Here is a 25,605-nt window from a genome sequence, read left to right on the forward strand (position 1 = left end):
CTATGTCTCCTTTTCCTCTTCCTCTCCTCTCTTCTTCCACTCCTCTCTTCTCTACCTTTCTTTACTCCTCTTTCCTCCCCCACTCTTCTTTTCTTTTCCCCCTTCTCCTTAGTTCTCCTCTCTTCCTTCTTCTCTTCTCTTCCCTCCTCCCTCTTGATTTCCTCTTTTTGATTTAAGCACCAGTCATTTCCCAGTCCCCCTGGGAGACGGACATTATTAGGCTAATTAACCAGCGTAATCATCAAATGGGGGTTGAACCCGGACCCTTGTTGGTCGAGAAGGTTGAGGGTTTTATGGTCCTTTGAAGTGCTCCACTCAAGTGCCCTCATAATTCACTGACACTCCAGCGCTCGCCGTCCCATTCAGCTGATAACATCTGACGGTGTGTCAAAGCTACACTGGGAAATCTCTCTCTCTCTCTCTCTCTCTCTCTATCTATCTCTCTATCTCTCCGTTTTATTGGCGAATGACCACAAACACGACACCGCCACAGTAGGGTTAACAGACTATGCTGAATTTTTAAAATACTGACAAATAAATCACACAAAGTGGCCTAAGATTTTTCCGTCCCTCCGACTTCACAGTGAAGAAGCGAAAGAATTGGCACAGGCACGACTACACGGAGCCGGACGACGACAGCAAGCCCGTGCAGGCCGGGACCCTGGTGTTCGTGCGCCAGCTGCAGGCCAGGACCTTCGCCAGGTAAGTGAATAAAGCCGTAGCGGTCGAACACCCCCGCAGACGAACCCCGTAGCCATCAGCTTCGTCACAAGAGCCACTTGTGAATACAGGAAGCGTCTGTCTGCAGGAGAATCGGCTGTTTTACAGACAACCTTTTAAAAATGATCTGTATTAAAATTCCGTTTTGGAAGCAGATCACTTAAAGAAGCGAACTTAACTTATGTGAAATTAACACGGAAGTCGGTGTCAATATTTGCAGCTGACAAAGAAATCAATTTAATAAAAGAAACTTTTTCTATTTCTTACTGGTTTAGATTAAGTTTATTCTCCAGCCGTTTTTTGTCGGCATTCGCACAATACCGACTTTGATCCGTCTCTCGTGGCAACAATTGCTGTCGCATGCTCTTCGAGACCCTGTTAGCCCCGCCCCCTTCCCTGGCTTTTCACACCTGTCGCATTTTTCCCCCCTCTTGGTCTTGATTTGATTTCCCCGATTGAACCTCAGTTTCTCTCAGTTAGGATCAGTTCAGCTCTTCCGCCGGTGGAAACACGGGTCCGATGTATCTCGGGAAGGTTTTGTGGCGATCCCACCACTCACCTTTGAGAGCTTCTTTTACCTTTTTGAAGTATTTTAAAGCGTGTTTCTGTTTCAGCGGTCGATAACGTGAAGGACGTCTACACCAATAAGTGTCGAGTTCTACTTGAATCTGTGTGTGTTCGTGTGTGTTCGTGTGTGCCCTGATTGTGCTTGATGTGTCCTGCTACAGCGCTCATGAGGTTTTGATGAAGATGCACGGGACTCAGGTGACGCAGCGCTACCTGGAGAGACACGGCTTCCGTTACCCCATCGCAGTGCCTCAGAAAGATGGGCTCGGGCTCCAGCTTCCCTCTTCAGACTTCTCTGTCAATGATGTGGAACGATACGTTGGTAAGAGGAGTGTGTGTGTGTGTGTGAGACTTGTGCGGTCAGTCTGTCAGCAGTTTCTCTCTTACATTAAATCTAACGATGTGTTATTCATCCACCTGACATGTAATTACCAGCAGTTTAAATATTCATTGTGTGTAATGGAGCTTTGGGGCTCGGTGCCGTAACAGTATATGCGCGTCGTCACCGAGCCTCTCTGTGAGCCGTAATGAAATAAGCGTGCGGATGGAGGCGGCGCGGCGGTTCCTCGCCTCCTCACCTCTTCACCACGCTCGGAGAAACTCCAGGTGTCTGCTTACACACTCACCACCTTTTACAAGACAGCTTAGGTTTCGTCTGTGGCTGACCGGGGGATCTTAACTCTTAGGTCTTTTGAGGAAATGATTCAAAAAGATTTGACTCCGAATCGACTCAGTGAATCAAATGCATGTCTAGTGCCCAAGACATGCATTTGATTCACTGAGTCGATTTGGGCACTAGACATGCATTTGATTTGACAAGGGCACTAGACATGCATTTGACAGGGCACTACACATGCATTTGATTCACTGAGTCGATTCAGTGAATCGACTCAGTGAATCAATTGTATGTCTAGGGCACTAGAAACCACAGGACAGCGCTGTAGTGCTGCAGAAACATCATACATTCGGGGGATTTGGACCAACAAACATCAGCGTGATAAAATAGTTCCTCATGTCATTAAGGTTCTAGCAGGTAGGAACCACTTGAAAAACCACAAAAAAAGACGTCTTCCATAAACGCCAGCTTCACGTCTTTATATAACGACTCCACTTGTTTTTCTTCACATCTGTCGCTAATGTTGTTTTTTAAAGAAGTCATTTATATCCAATCCGATTCCTCTCCACGATTCCGTCCGATACGTTCCATAGAAATCTAATATTACTGTTCATCCGAATACATCAGCAATGAAACGTCTCCATCACGGAGATCAGTAACTGACGCTCCATCAACCCCCCACGCTGACGTGATGTCTGCGGACAGCTTTGAAAGCCCCCAGCTCAGCGAGAGATCGAGGGCGAGGGCACATTAGCTACCTGGCTAATTCAGTTAGCACAGCAGGATTCCCGCCAGAGTAGCTCTTTTTTTGTCTCCTGCTCAACAAAATGCTGTTTCCAGAATTGTCACACTGTATTAGGCAGAAAGGAATAGTGTGTGAACTATATTAGTATAATGTTGGGGTGTGTGTGTTTGTGTGTGTTTTTTGTATGTTTTTTGTGTGCATTTGTTTGTGTGTGTTTGTGCGTGTTCTTTTGTGTGCATGTGTGTTTGTTTGTGTCTGTACATTTGTGTTTGTGCGTGTGTGTGCATTTGTGTTTGTGCATGTTTGTGCATGTGTGTTTGTGCATGTGTGTGGTGTGTGTTTGTGTGGTGTGTGTTTTGTGTGTGCGCGCGTGTTTGTGCATGTTTGTGTGTGTGGTTTGTGCATGTGTGTGGTGTGTGTGTTTTGTGTGTGTGCGCGTGTTTGTGCATGTTTGTGTGTGTGGTTTGTGCATGTGTGTGGTGTGTGTGTTTTGTGTGTGCGCGCGTTTGTGCATGTTTGTGTGTGTGGTTTGTGCATGTGTGTGTTGTGTGTGTGCGCGTGTTTGTGCATGTGTGGTGTGTGCGGTGTGTGCATTTGTTTGTGCATGTTTGTGCATATTTGTGTTTGTGCATGTGTGTGTTTGTGCATGTGTGTGCGCGTGTGTGGTGTGTGTTTGTGCGTGTGTGTGGTGTGTGTTTGTATGGTGTGTGTGTTTTGTGTGTGTGTGCGCGCGCATTTGTGTTTGTGCATGTTTGTGTGTGGTTTGTGCATTTGTGTGTGTGTGTGTGTGTGTGTGTTTGTTTGTGCATGTGTGTGCATATGTGTGTTTGTGCATGTGTGTGTGTGTGTGTGATTGGCTGTTAAATGAACTGCTAGTCTTTGTGCTGTACGTCTCCTGAACTGCTCAGACTTTTTTTGTAGGGAGAAATCAGTTTCTTTTTTGTAAGTTAAATATAATTTATTAAAGATCCCAATGTTTAATTTAGTAAAGAACGTCACGTCACACGTTTTACACGTCACACGTTTTACACGTCACACGTTTTACACGTTTTACACATTACCCGTCACACGTTTTACCCGTCACACGTTTTACCCGTCACACGTTTTAACATGATGTGGATCGTCCAAGACACTCCAACAAGTCTCTCTCTCTCTCTCTCTCTCTCTCTCTCTCTCTCTCTTTTATTATTCATTACTTATTAATGACTTTATTCTGTACTTCTGTCCTTTATCACCTTATTACACATGATTTCTTTACCTTTTATTTTTTATTTTTGTTTATTCATTACTTAAATATTTCTCACTATTTACTTATTACTTTTTTATTTGCATGTTAATTATTGCTCATGAATTAATTATTATTCATTTACTTCTGACTCACTTCTCCTTTCTTTAGTCATCTTAGTAAGTTTTCTAATTATCTTCCATATTATTTATCATTTAACACTGCACGCATCAGAAGTGACACGTTTTTTTGTCGTCCTTTCCATCCGAGGTCGGCGGTAATAAACATGCCCCTGAAGAGAGGCGAGGCGAGGCGAGGTGAGCGCAGCACTGACGGACGTCTCGCCCCTGCCAGCCGTCTCTAAGATCTTTAAGCTCGTGTGTCCACCAGCTGCTCGGCAGGGGCCCTTCTTTCACACCGTCTCCCTGATGGGGTTGATTTGTTATCTGCCAGCTGCTGCTTCTTTCCTCGTAGTCGCTGCTTCAGCCGAAACCTTCTGTTTTATTACGCGGAAACGTTAAAGATTCAGGATCGCGCTGTAACACGAGTCGGTCGGCTCGTCCGGGGTCTTTTTTTTTCCTACAGAGGATCGTTTTGATTGTTCGGGACTGTCTACAGCGGTAATACAAATGTGTATTTTGCCGTATGATTAGTAGAAACGTGTGTGTGTGTGTGTGTGTGTGTGTGTCTGTGTGCGGGGCATTCTTATTTGTGGTACGCAAATCTGGTATCTCTCTGGTATCTATTATCAGGTATCAGATACAAAGGAATTAGCAGTACAGAAACATTGACACAGTACAGACTGACGAGAATGATGTGAATCTGAATGTGGTGATGTGTCTTTAGTATAAACTCTTCACTCTCTCTGTCTCTCTGTCCTGCGACACCAGCGACTCCTTCCGCGATCGTTCACTACGCTCCGGATAAAGAAAGGCGGTGAAACAATAACCGAGCCGATAAGAAGGACTTTGTTTTTCTCCACAGGCGGTGACAAAGTGATAGACGTGATCGACGTCGCGAGGCAAGCCGACAGCAAGATGAAGCTGAAAGAGTTTGTCAAGTATTACTGCGGCCGCCAACGACCCAAAGTGCTCAACGTCATCAGCCTCGAGTTCTCCGACACCAGGTACGTATCCGTGAACGTCACCGAGTCCTTAGACGTGGCTACGGCACGGCCAAAGATTTAACTGAGGCTTCTGTCGTTTGTCAGGATGTCCGAGCTAGTGGTGGTCCCTGACATTGCCCAGAAGATGTCCTGGGTGGAGAACTACTGGCCTGATGACTCGTACTTCCCCAAACCCTTCGTACAGAAGTACTGCCTCATGGGGGTGAAGGGCAGCTACACGGATTTCCACATAGACTTCGGGGGCACGTCCGTGTGGTACCACGTGCTCTGGGTAGGTCACGTCACGGTTTCCGATCGGATGCTCCGATGGGGTCTGTAGCACGTTCTGGTGGATATTTACAGGACTTATGGCTTTTAGACGCCTTTGGAATAAAATAAGCAGCTTATTTTGCATCTTTCATGTGGTGGTGTGTTTTGTTTATGCAGGGGGAGAAAATATTTTACCTGATCAAGCCTACTCCAAACAACCTGGCTCTGTATGAGGAGTGGAGCTCATCACACAACCAGAGTGAGGTGTTCTTCGGTGAGAAAGTGGACAAGTGCTACAAGTGCGTCGTCCGGCCGGGGACCACCCTGTTCATCCCAACAGGTACAGAGGATGTCTCTCTGTACTGCTTGTGTGAGCTGTCTTAGGCACACACACACTACACACTTGGGACACAGAACACACACTTACTACACAGAACACACACTTACTACACACTTGGTACACAGAACACACACTTACTACACAGAACACACACTTACTACACACTTGGTACACAGAACACACACTTACTACACAGAACACACACTTACTACACACTTGGTACACAGAACACACACTTACTACACAGAACACACACTTACTACACAGAACACACACTTACTACACACTTGGTACACAGAACACACACTTACTACACAGAACACACACTTACTACACAGAACACACACTTACTACACAGAACACACACTTACTACACACTTGGTACACAGAACACACACTTACTACACACTTGGTACACAGAACACACACTTACTACACAGAACACACACTTACTACACACTTGGTACACAGAACACACACTTACTACACACTTGGTACACAGAACACACACTTACTACACAGAACACACACACTACACACTTGGTACACAGAACACACACTTACTACACTTAACACACACTTACTACACACTTGGTACACAGAACACACACTTACTACACAGAACACACACACTACACACTTGGGACACAGAACACACACACTTACTACACACTTGGGACACAGAACACACACACTTACTACACACTTGGGACACAGAACACACACACTACACACTTGGGACACAGAACACACACACTTACTACACACTTGGGACACAGAACACACACTTACTACACTTAACACACACTTACTACACACTTGGTACACAGAACACACACTTACTACACAGAACACACACACTACACACTTGGGACACAGAACACACACACTTACTACACACTTGGGACACAGAACACACACACTTACTACACACTTGGGACACAGAACACGCACTTGGTAGTGGATACTCACGATAAGCCAAAATATTAATGGTAAAATATATACCTATTTAAAAACTAAAATAAATAACAGGCTACATACACGATGTCCGTGTGATTAACAATACGAAATGATGCGTACGATAAGCGACTGTGTTGTTCATCTCATCTTACTAGTGAAAATGGAGTGAAATCCAGTCCCTGGGGAAAGTGTGTTTACTGCTGACTGTGACATCAGGTCTGTGTAGAACACCACAGGCCCTGGGTCAGGGTGGAGGATGATAGGTGGAGGATGATCCATAGAAAGGTCGTCCCCCAGAAGTCGGTGATAAAGCGCGACAGTTATATTTTGGATTTTCTCGAGCAGGGTTTAAAGCTCGGCTGCGGAGGCGAGAGAAAGCTCTGCTTTTCTACTTAAAGTCGAGCAGCTGCCCTTTGTGGCCTCCACAGGAAGCTCTGGAGGGCTTTTCTCTCGGGGTCTTTAACACCGTGGGAGTCAGCAATCACCACCTCCAAAACACAAGGAGAGAGAGAGAGAGAGAGGGAGTGTGAGAGAGCGAAAGAGAGAGAGGGTGGGAGTGAGCAAGAGAGTGAAAGAGAGACTGTGGGAGAGAGAGAGAGAGAGGGAGTGCGAGAGAGCGAAAGAGAGAGAGGGTGGGAGCGAGCGAGAGAGAGTGAAAGAGAGACTGTGGGAGAGAGAGAGAGAGAGGGAGTGCGAGAGAGCGAAAGAGAGAGAGGGTGGGAGCGAGCGAGAGAGAGAGTGGGAGCGAGCGAGAGAGAGAGTGGGAGCGAGCGAGAGAGAGAGTGGGAGCGAGAGAGAGAGTGGGAGCGAGCGAGAGAGAGAGTGGGAGCGAGCGAGAGAGAGAGTGGGAGCGAGCGAGAGAGAGAGTGGGAGCGAGCGAGAGAGAGAGTGGGAGCGAGCGAGAGAGAGAGCAAAAGAGAGAGAGAGGGTGGGAGCGAGCAAGAGAGGGAGTGTGAGAGAGCGAAAGAGAGAGAGGGTGGGAGCGAGCAAGAGAGAGTGAAAGAGAGACTGTGGGAGAGAGAGAGAGAGGGAGTGCGAGAGAGCGAAAGAGAGAGAGGGTGGGAGCGAGCGAGAGAGAGTGAAAGAGAGACTGTGGGAGAGAGAGAGGGAGTGCGAGAGAGCGAAAGAGAGAGAGGGTGGGAGCGAGCGAGAGAGAGTGAAAGAGAGACTGTGGGAGAGAGAGAGAGGGAGTGCGAGAGAGCGAAAGAGAGAGAGGGTGGGAGCGAGCGAGAGAGAGAGTGCGAGCGAGAGAGAGAGTGCGAGCGAGCGAGAGAGAGTGTGGGAGCGAGCGAGAGAGAGAGGGGGAGCGAGCGAGCAAGAGAGAGAGAGAGAGAGGGTGGAGCGAGCGAGCAAGAGAGAGGGGGACGAGACGAGAGAGAGGAGAGAGTGGGAGAGAGAGAGGAGAGGAGGTGGGAGAGAGCGAGAGAGAGAGAGGTGAGGAGCGCGAGAGAGAGACAGAGGAGCGCGAGAGAGAGAGAGGGAGGTGGGAGCGGCGAGAGAGAGGAGAGCGAGAGGCGGCGAGAGAGCGAGAGGAGGAGTGGGAGCGAGCAAGAGAGAGAGAGAGAGTGGGAGCGTGGGATAGAGAGAGAGAGGGTGGAGCGAGGAGAGAGAGAGAGAGGGTGGGAGCGAGCGAAAGAGAGAGAGGGTGGGAGCGAGCGAAAGAGAGAGAGAGAGAGAGGGAGCGAGCGAGAAGAGAGGAGGAGGTGGGAGGAGCGAAAGAGAGAGAGAGGGGGTGGGAGCGAGCGAAAGAGAGAGAGAGGTGGGAGAGAGCGAGAGAGAGAGGAGATGTGAGAGAGCAGAGAGAGAGAGAGAGAGATGGGTGGGAGCGAGAGAGAGAGAGAGGGTGGGAGCGAGCAAGAGAGAGAGAGAGAGAGAGAGAGGGTGGGAGCGAGCGAAAGAGAGAGAGAGAGGGTGGGAGCGAGCGAAAGAGAGAGAGAGAGAGGGTGGGAGCGAGCGAGAGAGAGAGAGAGAGGGTGGGAGCGAGCGAAAGAGAGAGAGAGAGAGAGGGTGGGAGCGAGCGAAAGAGAAAGAGAGAGTGGGTGGGAGCGAGAGAGAGAGTGAGAGTGGGTGGGAGAGAGAGAGAGAGAGATAGAGAGTGGGTGGGAGCGAGAGAGAGAGAGAGTGGGTGGGAGCGAGCGAAAGAGAAAGAGAGAGAGTGTGTGAGAGCGAGAGAGAGAGAGAGTGGGTGGGAGCGAGCGAAAGAGAAAGAGAGAGAGTGGGTGGGAGCGAGCGAAAGAGAAAGAGAGAGAGAGAGAGGGTGGGAGCGAGCGAAAGAGAGAGAGAGAGAGGGTGGGAGCGAGCGAAAGAGAGAGAGAGTGGGTGGGAGCGAGCGAAAGCGAAAGAGAGTGTGGGTGGGAGCGAGAGAGAGAGAGAGAGAGAGAGAGTGGGTGGGAGCGAGAGAGAGAGAGAGAGAGTGGGTGGGAGCGAGCGAAAGAGAAAGAGAGAGAGTGGGTGGGAGCGAGCGAAAGAGAAAGAGAGAGAGTGGGTGGGAGCGAGCGAAAGAGAAAGAGAGAGAGTGGGTGGGAGCGAGCGAAAGAGAAAGAGAGAGTGGGTGGGAGCGAGCGAAAGAGAAAGAGAGAGAGAGTGGGTGGGAGCGAGCGAAAGAGAAAGAGAGAGAGAGTGGGTGGGAGCGAGCGAAAGAGAGAGAGAGTGGGTGGGAGCGAGCGAAAGAGAAAGAGAGAGAGAGTGGGTGGGAGCGAGCGAAAGAGAAAGAGAGAGAGAGTGGGTGGGAGCGAAAGAGAGAGAGAGAGAGTGGGTGGGAGCGAGCGAAAGAGAAAGAGAGTGTGGCAGGGAACGAGCGAAAGCGAAAGAGAGTGTGGCAGGGAACGAGCGAAAGCGAGAGTGTGGGTGGGAGCGAGCGACAGCGAGAGAGAGAGTGGGTGGGAGCGAGCGAAAGCGAGAGAGAGTGTGGGTGGGAGCGAGCGAAAGCGAAAGAGAGTGTGGCAGGGAACGAGCGAAAGCGAGAGTGTGGCAGGGAACGAGCGAAAGCGAGAGTGTGGGTGGGAGGGAACGAGCGAAAGCGAGAGTGTGGGTGGGAGGGAACGAGCGAAAGCGAGAGTGTGGGTGGGAGGGAACGAGCGAGAAGCGAGAGTGTGGGTGGGAGGGAACGAGCGAAAGCGAGAGTGTGGGTGGAGGGAACGAGCGAAAGCGAGAGTGTGGGTGGGAGGGAACGAGCGAAAAGCGAAGAGTGTGTGTGGCAGGGAACGAGCGAAAGCGATAGTGTGGGTGGCAGGGAACGAGCGAAAGAGAGTGTGGGTGGGAGGGAACGAGCGAAAGCGAGAGTGTGGGTGGGAGGGAACGAGCGAAAGCGAGAGTGTGGGTGGGAGGGAACGAGCGAAAGCGAGAGTGTCGGTGGGAGGGAACGAGCGAAAGAGAGAGTGACGGAGGGAGGGAACGAGCGAAAGAGAGTGTGGGTGGGAGGGAACGAGCGAAAGCGGAGAGTGTGGGTGGGAGGGAACGAGCGAAAGCGAGAGTGGGGGTGGGAGGGAACGAGCGAAAGCGAGAGTGGTGGGTGGGAGGGAACGAGCGAAAGAGAGTGTTGGGTGGGAGGGGAACGAGCGAAAGCGTGAGTGTGGGTGGGAGGGAACGAGCGAAAGCGAGAGTGTGGGTGGGAGGGAACGAGCGAAAGCGAGAGTGTGGGTGGGAGGGAACGAGCGAAAGCGAAAGTGAGTGTGGGAGGGAACGAGCGAAAGAGAGAGTGTGGGGTGGGAGGGGAACGAGCGAAAGCGAGAGTGTGGGTGGGAGGGAACGAGCGAAAGAGAGAGTGTGGGTGGGAGGGAACGAGCGAAAGCGAGAGTGTGGGTGGGAGGGAACGAGCGAAAGCGAAAGAGAGTGTGGGTGGGAGGGAACGAGCGAAAGCGAAAGAGAGTGTGGGTGGGAGGGAACGAGCGAAAGCGAAAGAGAGTGTGGGTGGGAGGGAACGAGCGAAAGCGAAAGAGAGTGTGGGTGGGAGGGAACGAGCGAAAGCGAAAGAGAGTGTGGGTGGGAGGGAACGAGCGAAAGCGAAAGAGAGTGTGGGTGGGAGGGAACGAGCGAAAGAGAGTGTGGCAGGGAACGAGCGAAAGCGAGAGTGTGGGTGGGAGGGAACGAGCGAAAGCGAAAGAGAGTGTGGGTGGGAGGGAACGAGCGAAAGCGAAAGAGAGTGTGGCAGGGAACGAGCGAAAGCGAGAGTGTGGGTGGGAGGGAACGAGCGAAAGCGAGAGTGAGAGAGGGAGGGAACGAGCGAAAGCGAGAGTGTGGGTGGGAGGGAACGAGCGAAAGCGAGAGTGTGGCAGGGAACGAGCGAAAGCGAGAGTGTGGGTGGGAGGGAACGAGCGAAAGAGAGAGTGTGGGTGGGAGGGAACGAGCGAAAGCGAGAGAGAGAGATTGGATGGGAGGGAGCGAGCGAGAGTGAAAGAGCGCACACACACACAGAGCGCACACACACACAGAGCGCACACACACACAGAGCGCACACACACACAGAGCGCACACACACACAGAGCGCACACACACACACACACACACACACACAGAGCGCACACACACACACACACACACACACACACAGAGCGCACACACACACACACAGAGCGCACACACACACACACAGAGCGCACACACACACAGAGCGCACACACACACACACACACACACACAGAGCACACACACACAGAGCGCACACACACACACACACACACACACACACACAGAGCGCACACACACACACACACACACACACACACACAGAGCGCACACACACACACACACACACACACACAGAGCGCACACACACACACACACACACACACACACACACACACACACACAGAGCGCACACACACACACACACACACACTGCTCTATGTGTCTATTTCTGTATTTATTATTGTTAGAATATCCATCAACTCAAAAAGGGATGGATTTAGTTTTGGCTCCTTGTAGGATATTAATGACTGACAGCTGGAAAAGTAGGGACACCTGCGGTATATTCAGAAAAGTGTGTGTGTGCGCGTGTGTGTACTGTATATGTGCGTGTGTGTATTGTATATATGTGTGTGTGTGCACTGTGTGTGTGTGTGCGTGTGTGTATTGTGTATATATATGTGTGTGTGTGTGTGTGTGTGTGTGTGTGCACTGTGTGTGTGTGTGCGTGTTGTCGGAACTCAGAGCCGGTCTCCAAGTCGACACATCACAGGGTGATCTCTTCTCTTAGGCCTTTAGTTAAATTTCACTGTTAACTCTATAATTCCTACAAAAATACTGAGAAAACTCCTCAGACCTGGATGAGAATGAGCAAACTTCTTTATTATGGTCAATCAGCCAACAAATTATAATTTGCCATATTCAAAGTATCAAATTGCCAAATTAAAAGTAACAAATTGCCAAATTAAAAGTAACAAATTGCCAAATTAAAAGTAACAAATTGCCAAATTAAAAGTAACAAATGAAAACCCCCAAAAAGAGCATGTCATGCAAAATCAATCAAGAAAAACAAGAACTCTCGCGACGTCCTTGCAAAAATAAAAACACCCACCTTGACCCGCGGACACGGGCATGCGCCCGCACACGCGCACGCGCACACACACCTTCGCCCCCGAAGAACCAAAAAAAAAAACCTCAGATATCTTCTCAATATATACCCTGGCACTCCTAGGAGCCCAGGTGCCATATCACCTTATTTACCGGAATCATCTCCTATGTTTTCTAAATACCCACCCATATGCCCATTTATGGATTTTCCTTCCCTTATTTTTCAGGGCCTAGGTCTGTGGACCACTGTTTTTTTTTCATTCTACATAACATGTTATTGCTATGGACCAAGGTCTGAGAACCATGGTGTTCTTCATTTTCCATAACAATTTATGAGCTAAGGTCTGGGAACAATGGTATTTTCCCTTCTACATAACAAGTTGTTATTACAAATGTGCTCAGACTGACTAGGCCTAACAGCCCCGAATCTGGTTGCAATAAACAGCTTTGGCCTACCACATCACCTACATATGTCTTATGACAGCAATTGTAATATTTTGCAAGGCCTAATACTTTACTTTGGTTATAGTATTGTAAGGAATAATATTTTAATTATTTCTACTAAGATTTTTTTCCAACAGTGTGTGTATTGTGTGTATATATATGTGTGTGTGTGTGTGTGTGTGTGTGCACTGTGTGTGTGTGCGTGTGTGTATTGTATATATGTGTGTGTGCACTGTGTGTATTGTGTATATGTGTGTGTGTGTGCGTGTGTGTATTGTATATATGTGTGTGTGTGTGTGTGCACTGTGTGTGTGCGTGTGTGTATTGTGTATATATATGTGTGTGTGTGTGTGTGCACTGTGTGTGTGTGCGTGTGCACGCAAATATCATTTGCTCGCTGATGTTTTGCGTCTCTTTCACCAGGATGGATCCATGCAGTTCTGACCTCGGAGGACTGCATGGCCTTCGGAGGGAACTTTCTTCATAACCTTAACATCGGCATGCAGCTCAGGTGAGAAGGTCCACGTGTAAACTCTTTTTAAACAGCGTTCCATTTGAGACGTAAGGAAGCGCTAACCGACGGTATGTGTAGTCATGGTGATATCCCGCATTCCTCCGGAACCCATGGAATCGTTCGGTTGGTTGTTTGTTTTAAACCTGAGCTCGGAGTCAAACCCCAGACCGGTTATGACGAAGCCCCCGAGCTCCACGAGGACGCGGTGTGCAGATCAATGTCCGAGTAGAAGAACTCGAGTGACTCTGACTCGTCCCCATTGAACACCTTCAGGACGAGCTGGAACCGGCGTCTCCTCGACATCCTGAACATCAGAGTCTGATCTCACGAACGCTCTCGGATCGAATCCCCACAGCTTCGCTTCAACATCGAGTGGAAAGCTTCCCAGACGAGAAGCGTGATGCTGACTGTGAAACAATCACAGATGGATGCGATGCTCATGTAGTGTAGACTGGATGATGAATTGTAGTACAGTTTGTAACGTGTGTGTGTGTGTGTGTATGTGTGTGTGTGTGTGTGTGTTTCTATCAGGTGTTATGAGATGGAGAGGCGACTAAAGACTCCAGACCTCTTTAAGTTTCCTTATTTTGAAGCTATATGCTGGTATGTGGCCAAGAACCTGCTGGAGACCCTCAAAGGTGGGTAACTTCTTGTCTAACTCTTTTGTGGAGATCTGACCCCGAGCTAAACAGGAGCGGGACGCGAGCGAACTTTAACGTACTGGTGTCCGATTCATATTGTTGTTTTCTTCCTCAGAGCTGCGAGAAGATAATTGTCTGCCTCCTAATTACTTGGCTAAAGGAGTAAAAGCTTTAATTAGCGCACTGAAGACCTGGCTGAGGAGAGAGGTAAGACATCGCTAATAACGTATCATCACCGATGACCTCAAACTAGCGCACGTCACACGTTTGGCCCGTTCGAACCGCGAGCGAACTTATGCCCCTCCCACTAATGATGTAACAATTGCAATATCAATGCCACAGCTACCTGTAGATTGGAGACGAGAGAGTAAACATGGCCATGTTCTCTGTATGTGTGGGAGGGGCATAGGTTCGGTTCCATGTCAAACATGGAGCACGTCACACGTTTGGCCCGTTCGAACCGTGAGCTCTGTGATTATCTCAGTAACGTAGACGAAGGGCATCGGTCAAAACCCATCATCGTCGTCCTCCTTTTCTGCTCTTCCGGTCCAGGTCACTGAGCCTGCCAGCGAAGTCCCCGATCATATCAGACCCAACCATCTCATTAAGGAGCTCGCCAAGGAAATACGGCACTTAGAGGTAAGTAGAAAATGCTCCTCTGTTTACACACTCACTTCAGTTTCAGGACCGATTTTGGCTGCAATCGAATCTTGTTCTTTAAAGCATCTACATTTACTGTCCAATTTATTTTAACACCTGCACTTTGATGTACTTGTCTAATCAGCCAATCATGTGGCAGAAGCACAGTCTGTAAATCCATGCAGATGCAGGTCAAGAGATTCAGGCACACACATGCACACGCACATGCACACGCACATACACACGCACATGCACACGCACATACACACGCACATACACACGCACATGCACACGCGCACACATACACACGCACATACACGCACACATACACACGCACACATACACACGCACATACACACGCACATGCACACGCGCACACATACACACGCGCACACATACACACGCACGCACACACATACACACGCGCACACATACACGCGCACACATACACACGCACGCACACACATACACACGCACACACATACACACGCACACACATACACACGCACACACATACACACGCACGCACACACATACACACGCACACACATACACACGCACACACATACACACGCACACACATACACACGCACACACATACACACGCACACACATACACACGCACACACATACACACGCACACACATACACACGCACACGCGCACATACACACGCACACGCGCACATACACGCGTGCACATACACGCGCACATACACACGCACACATACACACGCACACATACACACATACACACGCACACATACACACGCACACATACACACACGCGCACACACACGCGCACACACACACGCGCACACACACGTGCACACACATACACACGCACACGCACACACATACACACGCACACACATACACACGCACACACATACACACGCACACACACACACGCACACACATACACATGCATACATGCACACACATACACACGCATACACGCACACACATACACACGCACACATATACACACGCACACACATACCCACACATACACACGCACACACATAATTCAAGTTTTCAATTCAAGTTTATTTGTATAGCGCTTTTTACAATAGACATTGTCTCAAAGCAGCTTTACAGAACATAAACACAGAGCAGAAGGTAAACATAATTAATGATAAAGGAAATAACGAATAATAAAAGAAATAAGAATTAACAGAATAAAAATTCTAGATTTTTATTAGATGTATATAGTTCAGTGTGTACATACATACACACGCATACACGCACACACATACACACGCGCATACACGCACACACATACGCACACACACACACATACACACACACACACATACACACGCATACACGCACACACATACGCACACACACACACATACACACACACACATACACACGCATACACGCACACACATACGCACACACACACATATACACACACGCACACACATACACACGCACACATATACACACGCACACACATACATACACGTACATACGCGCATACATACACACACACATACACACACATATGCTGTACATACATACACACGCACACACACATACACACACACACATATACTGTACATACATACAAACACATGCACACACACACACATACACGCGCACACACATACTGTACACACACACAAAATTGTCACAAGAAGCAGTTGCTTTAAGTTAATAAATGTAACCTAAAAGCCAAAAATCATTTAAGCAATTAGAGACTTTTATGTAAAAAACCTTTTTAAATTTAGACGTTCTTCTTTTCACCTTTATACTCTTTATTATTTAACTTTTGGGTCGATCTGATTGTCAGGACGACGATCTTCAATTAATTTATATGACCCAAGGCTGAAATCTTCTGTATTTTCCCTTCTGTAGGACGATGAGAACGGAAACGGTGGGAACAAGCCTATGAGATCTCAGGGAAGTTTAGCGTGTCCTACCACCAGGTCGTCTCACGAGAGAATCTCCCAGAAGCGCAAGAACGCCAGACGGCTCCGGCATCACACTGAGCACCACCACCATCACTCTCACGTGCCCAAAGCTCCATCTAACCTGGACATCTTTGAGCAGCACACGCAGGAGGTCCTGAAGAGGCTGGAGTTGAGGCCCTTTGAGGAAGTACGTCACAAACAGATCCTACAAATCTACGCTAACGCGCAGAAATAATTCGTAAGGTTTCATCTGTCTAATGATCCGCTGTTGTGTCTCCTGTTCAGGATGCCTCCGTCAGCCTGAAGGTCAAGTTCAACAAGGTGTCCACAGCCTCCGCTGCAGCAGCTGAGAGCAAGCTGGACAACCAAATGCGTCTGGTGATGTCCAACGGCCGCATTATCAGGTGAGGGACGCTTCACTTCCTGTTGTTTCTCCTCGGAGACGAGTCCTAAGTTAAAAATACAAAAACCTCTGCCACACATACACGCACACATACACACATATATACGCAAGCACACACACGTGCACACATACACATATATATACGCAAGCACACACACGTGCACACATACACACATATATACGCAAGCACACACACGTGCACACATATATACGCAAGCACACACACGTGCACACATACACACATATATACGCAAGCACACACACGTGCACACATACACACATATATACGCAAGCACACACACGTGCACACATACACACATATATACGCAAGCACACACACGTGCACACATACACACATATATACGCAAGCACGCACACGTACACACATGCGCCCACATACACACATATACACAAACATACACACACGCGTATAGTATACGCACGCACACACAAACACACACACATACACACACATACAGTATATGCACGCACGCACACAGACACACACACATACAGCATACCCAAGCATGCATACCCACACACACATACAGTATACGCACGCACATACACACACACGCATATATACGCACGCACACATACCCACGCACGCATACAGTATACGCACGCTCATACACACACACACACACGCATATATACGCACGCACACATACACGCACGCACGCATACCCACACACACACACACACACACATACATGCACGCATAGGTTCTGTTCCATGTCAATCATAGAGACACTAGCAATCGTGGGCCTCCGTTGGGTCGTGTATGCTAACGAGGGCGGCTAGCACTTCAGTGCATCATTGAGTTGTTCCTCAGTTGTGGAAAAACGTGTGTGTGTGTGTGTGTGTGTGTGTGTGCACGCAGAGACAACAGGTGGCACGTATGGAAAAAGAACCTGGCTGCCAAAGAGGAACCGGAGGATCAGAAGAGGTGCACGTTAAAGATGAAGGGTGTGGTGAAAGAGGAGGAAGAGGAGATGAAGGTGGTGATGAAGGAGAAGCAGAGCTGCATAGCAGGTCACAGGAATCCCAGCCCTCTTGGAGGTGAGACGTGTATTTGCAGTGGATACGGAGAGAAAAATAAGTGAGAGTCAGCGAGCGACAGTCCAACAACAACGACGAGGTGTGTTTTCTGTCCCGTGTTTTTAGAGCCGTGTCAGAGTGAGAGCTCAGATCTAAGGAACGGTGACGCAGGACACGCCGACGCCTCGACAGACTCCGAGTCAGAGCAACGCTACACTACACAGGTTCGGTTACAAAGTGCTCTGCTATGCACACACATACACACTTACTTACTTCCTGTTATCACTTACGTTACTGTAGCTATAAACAAAGTGTGAAATCTATAGTTCCTGTGAAAACCCTGTGAAATCTGTAGTTCTTTATATTTACCTGTGTGTGGGTTTGTGTGTGTGTGGGTTTGTGTGTGTGTGGGTTTGTGTGTGTGTGGGTTTGTGTGTGTGTGAATGTGTTTGTGTGTGAATGTGTTTTTGTGTGTGTGTGTGTAAATGTCTTTTTGTGTGTGTGTGCTGGTTTGTGTGTGTGTGTGTGCTGGTTTGTGTGTGTGTGTGTGTGTGTGTGTGTGTGTACTTATGTGAATTTTTTTTGTGTGTGGTGTTTTTATGTGTTTTGTGTGTGTGTGTGAATGTGTTTGTGTGTGTGTGTGAGAGCAGAAGCAGCTGCCATCAGAACACTCTGAGAGCTCGTCAAGCGACGAGGACGAAGAGCAGGAGGAGGAAGTGGTAAGAAAGATGGTTTCACCCCAGAGTACAACACACAAGTACAACTCCAGCAGCGCAGCAGATCCCACCCACCCACACCAGCCCCTCGGACACCACAACAAACCCTGGCAAAGGTCAGAGCTGGTTTCCTGTCTTTGTTTTGTTTTGTTTCCTCCACAGCACAAGCAGAAACAGCTTGTTTATCTCGCTCGTTTCCTGTTGTGGTGTTTTATATATCACCCTGTAGCTTGTGCAGACGACGACTGAGCTCAGAGGTTACAGACACAATCTTGTGTTTAATGTCTCTACAACTGAAATGTGTGTGTGTGTGTGTGTGTGTGTGTGTGTGTGTGTCCACAGAGACCCTTCTACCTCACCAAGCGCAGAGGAGGACGCTATCCAGGGCATGCTGTGTATGGCAGGGCTGCTGTACCCTTATCCGTCAGAGGAGGGCGCCAGCTCACAGGAGTCCTGGTGGTCCAGTCATCCTTCCCCTGATTACAGTAAGGCTTTATACATCATCAATACACTCAGGCCCTGATTTACTTAAAGGTCTGTGAGCGGCAAAAAAAAAAAACCGGCACCGGCGCAAGCTGAACCTGATTTTATACCACACATATCCGGTTTGTACGATTTAGCTTCGTCAGTTGATAGTGAATTTAAATCGATTCTTAATTTGATTAAAATCACACTTCAAAATCATAACGTTATTAGATATTAAGCGCACGACCGGATGCGGATTTAACGTCCGAACGCCTTGCGTACGTCATAAATTGTATAATAAAGCTTCCGTCTGAAACGTTCAGGACAAAAAAAAAAACGTCGCTTCCGGATTTTTGATACCGATACTTTCTCTTTATTTATTGTGTTATTCTTAATAAATCCGATTCACGTTGGTCAGCTTTGTGCTCAGGACTTCGACAGGAAGGAATCAGTGTTAAGTCTGTAATGAACTCAGAAACGACGCTGACCCATTAGTTCCTCAGGAGCTCTCGGTCACACTACACAATTCCACTCGACTACACGGCGTTGTAGAAAGGACATTATTTACATTTACTTATTATTATTTCCTGTCCATATGAAGATGAGGTTCACTTCTGAGTCTGGTTCCTCTCAAGGTTCCTCATCCTCATATCATCTCGGGGAGTTTATCCCCACCGTCGTCACCTCAGGCTTGAACATCAGTGATAAAATGTTAGAGATAAATACAAATTTCTGTAAAGCTGCTTTGAGACATTGTTAATGTTCATTGTTGATTGGCTAGGATTTGGTATGATTGACAGGGGAGAGAGATTAAGCTCCTCCCACCCCGGACACACGGCCAGGGATGCTCCTTAAAACACGTCCCTAACCCAAATGGGTCCCACCCCTGTATCGATAGCTCCTCCCACAAGTACATACGTAACCCAGGCGACTAACAGAAAGAAACGTGTCTTTATCATAGCTGAAGGGAAGAACAATACGTTAGTAGATAAACAAACAAGCAAAAATGCCACACAAGCATAATCATGTAAAGGACAAAGGCATATATTAGTTCTGTGTAACAAAGCAAAACCAACGTTACTCACCTATCGAGAAGGAAAAAAGCGCCTCGGCGTCTTAAGTAAAGTCGGCCACATATTCACAGGTCGGAGTTTCCCGAGTCGATAACTCCTGAGCTAAACGCTGTTACTACACAAAACGCGGTTGTAGCTGCCTCTATATTACTACGATAGAAAAGAGGTGTTATTTGTGTAGTAACAGCGTTTAGCTCAGGAGTTATTGACTCGGGAAACTCCAACCTGTGAATATGTGGCCAACTTCCTGCTCCTTCAGTTCTCTCCAGCGCTGGAAAGCTGATCCTATATTAACACGTCCTACTTCTTGCCTTATCGTAAGTCTTTCTTCTCTTTCTTTCTTTGTTTTTATCCTCCATGTCGATGTTAAAACCGCTTTCTGCTAATGTCACACGTGCACACTGAACACTCTCTCCGCCCATATCGATAAGCCCCGCCCCAGTTTTCTGAAGCATTTCTTAAACAACAAAGACCCCACCTTTAAGACGTACGTAGCACATCGACGTACTACGATGGCGGATATGTTGAGCGTAGTGTTTGTTTCCTGTTTTCCACAGCCGGAAAGGAAGCTGCGTCTGGAGAGGAGAACCCTGATTCAGACAGTAACTCCACAATCAGCAGTCAGGTAACGTCCCACTCCCACATGTCAACATTACAGGTGTTCACTCCTGATCTTCTGACTCATGATGTACGCCATCGTGTCCGAGCAGGACGAGCGGCAGGCGCCGGAGCACCACGGCAGGGAGAACCGGACCGAGCGGAACCAGAGGTTACAGGTTAAGCATCGCTTCATGGACAGTCAGGGCAGTGGGAACAGCAGCAGCAGCAGCAGCAGCGAGGCCTGGGGCAGCCACACACACTCACCTCAGGGTGAGGAAAGCCTCGAGTCGCGCTATCAGTACTGCGAGACGCCACTTTCCCCGATCCTGCACCCAACCAAAAGACCTGCTACAAACCCCCCACCCATCAGCAACCAGGCCACCAAAGGTAGCCATTTCTCTTTAAAACATTATTATTTTTTAATTATTCATTTTGTTTTTTTGTTTTTGTCTCTTTTTGTGTTTTGTCATAATTATCGCTTAATATATTTTATTTTAATAGCTTTTTTAATATTATATACGATTAGTTTTTATATAATCTGTAATATCGTATGTTTTTGTAAATTGAATTTAAATCAAATTTATTAATATTTATAAGTAATGTTTAAAAATTTTTTGTTAATGTAAATGATTTAAAATACTTTTTGGGTTATTTGTCTGTAGGTCCGCTTTAATTTTTATTTCTTTATTTTTTACATTCTCTTCAAAACAATTTGTTTTAAATATTTAAAGCTTTTTTTTTTTTTGCTTTTTTTTTTCTCCCCCCCTTGTCTTTCTCAGGGAAACGGCCGAAGAAAGGCATGGCCACGGCCAAACAAAGACTGGGAAAAATTCTCAAGCTCAACAGACATAAAACGTTCTTCGTATAGCGGAGAGAGAGAGAGAGAGACAGAGAGAGAGAGAGACAGAGATGGAGAGAGAGACGGAGGTTTTTAAGTCACAGACCCGTGTGCTGTGAGGATAAACAGGGTATTTCAAGCACAGTTTTTAAACACTGAACATGTCGGAGGTATGATGACGGCTGATGAGCGGGTGGACTTTGTTTCAGCTTTATTTTTTTTACTTAAACGTATCACAAGCATTTCCCAGAACCGGAGCCGAGGTCATGTCGACGATGAGGAACGTCCCTTTAAGGCTCCTCTCCGGGCGATGGCGGCGCTCACCCGAGTGCGATGAACCGATTTTCTAAAATGGTGCTTGACTTGCGTCAGGGAGGTCTGAGACTCGACCCTCGACTTTCTCTTTCCTCCGTCTCCTCGGCTTCTAAAATCTTCCCTGTTCAGACCACCCTGATCTCTTCAGCTCCTCTCCGAGCAGGGATGCCAAGGCGGCTTCAATCAGCCAATCAGGTTCTCACGTATTTGTTTTTTTTTTGTTTTTTTTTATTTTATAAAAGGAAAAGGTATTTTTCTGGAGAATTTTTTTTTTTACACCTACTGATTCCATAATTAGTCAGTAATAAGCTTTCTGGCGCCCCCTCGTGGCGGCTGGAGATAAAATCACAAGGAACAAGTTTCGGCAGGTGATTACGGGGACGTTTAAGAGATTTCCCACCTAATTTATTACAATTTGTAAACAATTTGTTCTTTCTGTTTGTTCGTTTGGTTTTGTTTGACTTACCACTTTGTTTGACTTTTCCTATTGCTTGTTAAATGGTGTATTTATTATTGCGTGAACGATCGTTTTATTCCGATGTGAAATGCCGTTCGAGTTTTCTACAGGAGCGATGACGCGGATGTCGCAGCAGCGTGGCTAAAGTCTCGTGAACTACGGCTTCATCAAATTTCTCTTCAGACTGTAAGCTTCGGAAACAGAAAATTATCCTAGAGCTGCGTAAGAGAGAACGTTCTCTAAAAATAAAATGTCACATTTCGGGGAGTGACGATCCTGTAGCTACGCTCATAATGCAGACTTCTAGTTCAGGACGTGGCACAGCATACCCAGGGGTGCCAATAATTACGCTTCAGCTGTCAAACTTCTGCAGAGAAATACTTTCATCGTTCTTTATGATGGTATAACTCAGAGGTCACTGTTAGGCCCCAGAATTGGTTACCATGGTGATTCAGAGGCACTTCGCAACGTAACCGTTCATGGAACAGAGAAACGTCACAATGCTTTAAGACAAATATTTAGAGAATAAAGCTTTCTCCAGGTTCAGTTGTGGCTAAAAACGTGCCATTTGAAGCTCCACCATGTTGCTTAGAACATAATACTGTTCTCTAATTATAGTTTCTTGACAGAAGTTTTGGCACCCAAGCGTATGTTCTGGGCGGTGTGATTCAGCTCCAATTATTAAAGCTACTTAACAACGCTCGCTCATTTTCTCCGCTCTCTACAGTCAGAGCTTTGTTGCCTCTCCAGTCAACAGAGTCTGAACCGGTGCTGAATATTATACAAAAAAAGGAGAAGAAGAAGAAGAAGACTAGCTTTTTTTTTTATTGGTGTATAAATGCAGGGAGATCTTTGATGCTTTTGACATCGAGTTGAATTTGGCTCCTCATCTTTTTACACAGAATCGAAAGAGTATTTATTTTTCTACGTCCGAATTTGTGCGAGGAGAAAAAAACACAACACTGCAACCAACAACGTGTGGATTTTGTTTGAAAGCTTGCGTGACGTGTGTGTGTGTGTGTGTGTGTGTGTGTGTGTGTGTGTGTGTTTCCATACAATCTGAACAAACTCGGGTAATTGTCAGGTTAAAGCTCAAGGCCCCTTTTTCTCGAATGCCAAATAAGGTCGCCGAGTCCATTTCTGCTGTAAAGCTCTGCTCTGCCCCGACACCGTCTCAGAGACTCGAGTCAGCGTGTCTTCTGTCTGCGTTCAACACAAACCGTCCTCCAATTCAACCGTCTTCGTTTGATCAGTATTCATCAGGGGGGAAAAAACCAAAACACTTCTTCTCCAGGCAATAAGACAAGCTTCCAGGCTCAGGGCTTATGTGACTGTTTTTAAACAGTGCAGCTTTTGAGATTTTGAGCACAAAGCGGTCGGATCTCAGAGGCGAGATCTCGAAAACGACGCAAGGGATTCCCTCCAGGACGGAGTCTCTCAAGTCATCGAGCATGCTCGTCAACAATCCTTTATTTATTACGGTGCTAATTTGTCCGATCAGTACTCCAGCCAAAGTGTGTGTGTTTCCTGTACTGTTGGGATGAGGATTTGTTTGACAGTATGCATGAACTTTGAATCGTTTCCTCTAACACGCTACCGAGCACTACACACACCCACCTTCCTCTTCACGTACTTCCTGTCACGTCCGTAACATTACCATAATCATCATCATGCAGTACTTTTGCTTGTACAGTATTTATTCATCGTTCTCTTTTATTTTTCAATATCCTTTTGTTCTACTCAGTTTTATGCCGAATAAAAGGTTTGTTGGTTCCTTCGTTAGTTTTGATACCGAAAAGTTTTTTTTTTGTTGTTGTTGTTTATTTAAATTTTGTTTGTCGAATCGTTTGTCACACTGTAAGAAGTCGGGTTGGAGTTTTCAAGATGTTTCAGTCGTACAATGTGGCCTGTACATATTAAAAGATTTATGAGTGAACACGTGTGTGTTTGTGTGTGTGTTTGTCATGTCAAGAAGCTTTTATTGTCATTTTAACCACATACAGCTGAGGCAGTACCACAGTGTAATGAGACGACGTTCCTCCGGGACCGTGATGGTGCTACATAGAACAACACAGAGTTAAGGACTGAAAGTAAGTTAGTCCTAGCAACATAAAGTGCAACCTAGGGTCACGAGACGAGAGGCAGTGCAGACAGACAAAACAAAACACTACAGGTCAAAAAAACACAAGGTATGTTGTACAAAACATTTTGCAAAAGTATAGAGTTGTAAAGCGGGGTTCTGTCTGACAATCTGTTAAAGCAGCAGTTGGGCGAGTTATTAAAATGTGGTGTGCAAAAGAACAATTTAATAAATGTGCAAAACAGTGTTTGTGTGTGTGTGTGTGTGTGTGTGTGTTCGGCAACAGTTCAGTTATGAGTTGAGAAGCCTGATGGCTTGAGGGAAGAAACTGTTACACAGTCTGGTTGTGAGAGCCAGAATGCTACGGTACCTTTTCCTACCAGATCTCTTCTGAAGAGTCCCTCTGTAAAACCATGGTCAGGATGGGGGTGTACGTGTGTATGTGCGTACGTGTGTGTTGAGACAAACACGATTGTAAGTTACATGTTAAGGCAGATAAAAGTGTGTTTTTCAGATGACGCATTAACGGATCTCTGGACACTGACCGACAGATGTCAACGTTTCTAGCTAACCAAAATCAGGCTTTTTACAATAAGGTCTTTGTAACATAAACAGGAAAGAATCTAGTGAATGTGTTCAATTGAATCAATTAAAGATGTTTGACCTTTCTAATCTGATCAATTCATCTGGTTACAATGGTAATTCTACATGGCTTACAAACCATGGCCTCAGGACCGAAATTCACACAATGTTCTGCTCTCCATCAGTGAAGAACTGATCACTTCAAGACTGACTTCATGTTACAACAGTTCTACAAGGGAAATGATTCAGAACCCCAGATGAGGATGGGTTTCCTTTTCAGTCTAATAAACGTTCGGCCACTTGTTCGGCACAAGAATCACGGACAGATGGACATACTTCCTGAAATAGTAACAGAAGCATAAAGATTCTGCCTCAAGCTTCAACTCTTAACGTTTAAGAGGTTCTAGACAAGGTTCTAGAAGTACTAGAACCTCTAGAATCTAGGTCCTTGGCGAGAGCCACCGCCGTTAAAGTGTCCTGAAATGTTGCAATCATTTTGTACCACAGCATTTTTTTTTTAACCAACGCTAACAGCTTTCAAATAACGACGTACTTTCATCCGTTTACAGGGATGCTGATCATGCCAGAGTCATCGTGCCAACGTCGATTACACACTTTCCTTCATATAGACCTATTTAGGTTGAAACCTTTAACTTAAAGAATTCATGCAAAACTCCGATCTGAAGCCGGAACTAAGGTCGGAGCTGCTGTTATAGAAAACGAATTAAAACCTTCTGACCGTTCAGAATGAGGAATTCATTCAAAAGCACCGTGATACAGAAGATGGCACTCGTATACTGATGATGATGATGATGATG

At 47.0% G+C, this 25,605-nt stretch overlaps 1 protein-coding gene across 2 annotated transcripts in view; it reads left to right on the forward strand.

Moving 5' to 3' along the window:
* The window catches only part of kdm7ab (lysine (K)-specific demethylase 7Ab), a 33,593-nt gene extending 9,532 nt beyond the window's left edge, over positions 1-24,061 (forward strand). For both annotated transcript variants that reach the window (XM_027135096.2, XM_027135104.2), the window contains exons 3-20: positions 585-702; positions 1,449-1,609; positions 4,858-4,999; positions 5,084-5,270; positions 5,426-5,588; positions 12,927-13,014; positions 13,549-13,655; positions 13,774-13,865; positions 14,211-14,297; positions 16,162-16,404; positions 16,503-16,621; positions 17,504-17,682; positions 17,788-17,885; positions 18,312-18,493; positions 18,720-18,862; positions 20,473-20,540; positions 20,626-20,902; positions 21,295-24,061. In XM_027135096.2, the coding sequence (XP_026990897.2) occupies positions 585-702; positions 1,449-1,609; positions 4,858-4,999; positions 5,084-5,270; positions 5,426-5,588; positions 12,927-13,014; positions 13,549-13,655; positions 13,774-13,865; positions 14,211-14,297; positions 16,162-16,404; positions 16,503-16,621; positions 17,504-17,682; positions 17,788-17,885; positions 18,312-18,493; positions 18,720-18,862; positions 20,473-20,540; positions 20,626-20,902; positions 21,295-21,383 (2,543 nt within the window). In that variant the 3' untranslated portion in view covers positions 21,384-24,061. The remainder of the gene's footprint in view (positions 1-584; positions 703-1,448; positions 1,610-4,857; positions 5,000-5,083; positions 5,271-5,425; positions 5,589-12,926; positions 13,015-13,548; positions 13,656-13,773; positions 13,866-14,210; positions 14,298-16,161; positions 16,405-16,502; positions 16,622-17,503; positions 17,683-17,787; positions 17,886-18,311; positions 18,494-18,719; positions 18,863-20,472; positions 20,541-20,625; positions 20,903-21,294) is intronic.
* Positions 24,062-25,605: the final 1,544 nt, after the last annotated feature.

Source organism: Tachysurus fulvidraco, chromosome 17 (assembly GCF_022655615.1).
Source record: "Tachysurus fulvidraco isolate hzauxx_2018 chromosome 17, HZAU_PFXX_2.0, whole genome shotgun sequence".
NCBI classification, from domain to species: Eukaryota; Metazoa; Chordata; class Actinopteri; order Siluriformes; family Bagridae; genus Tachysurus; species Tachysurus fulvidraco.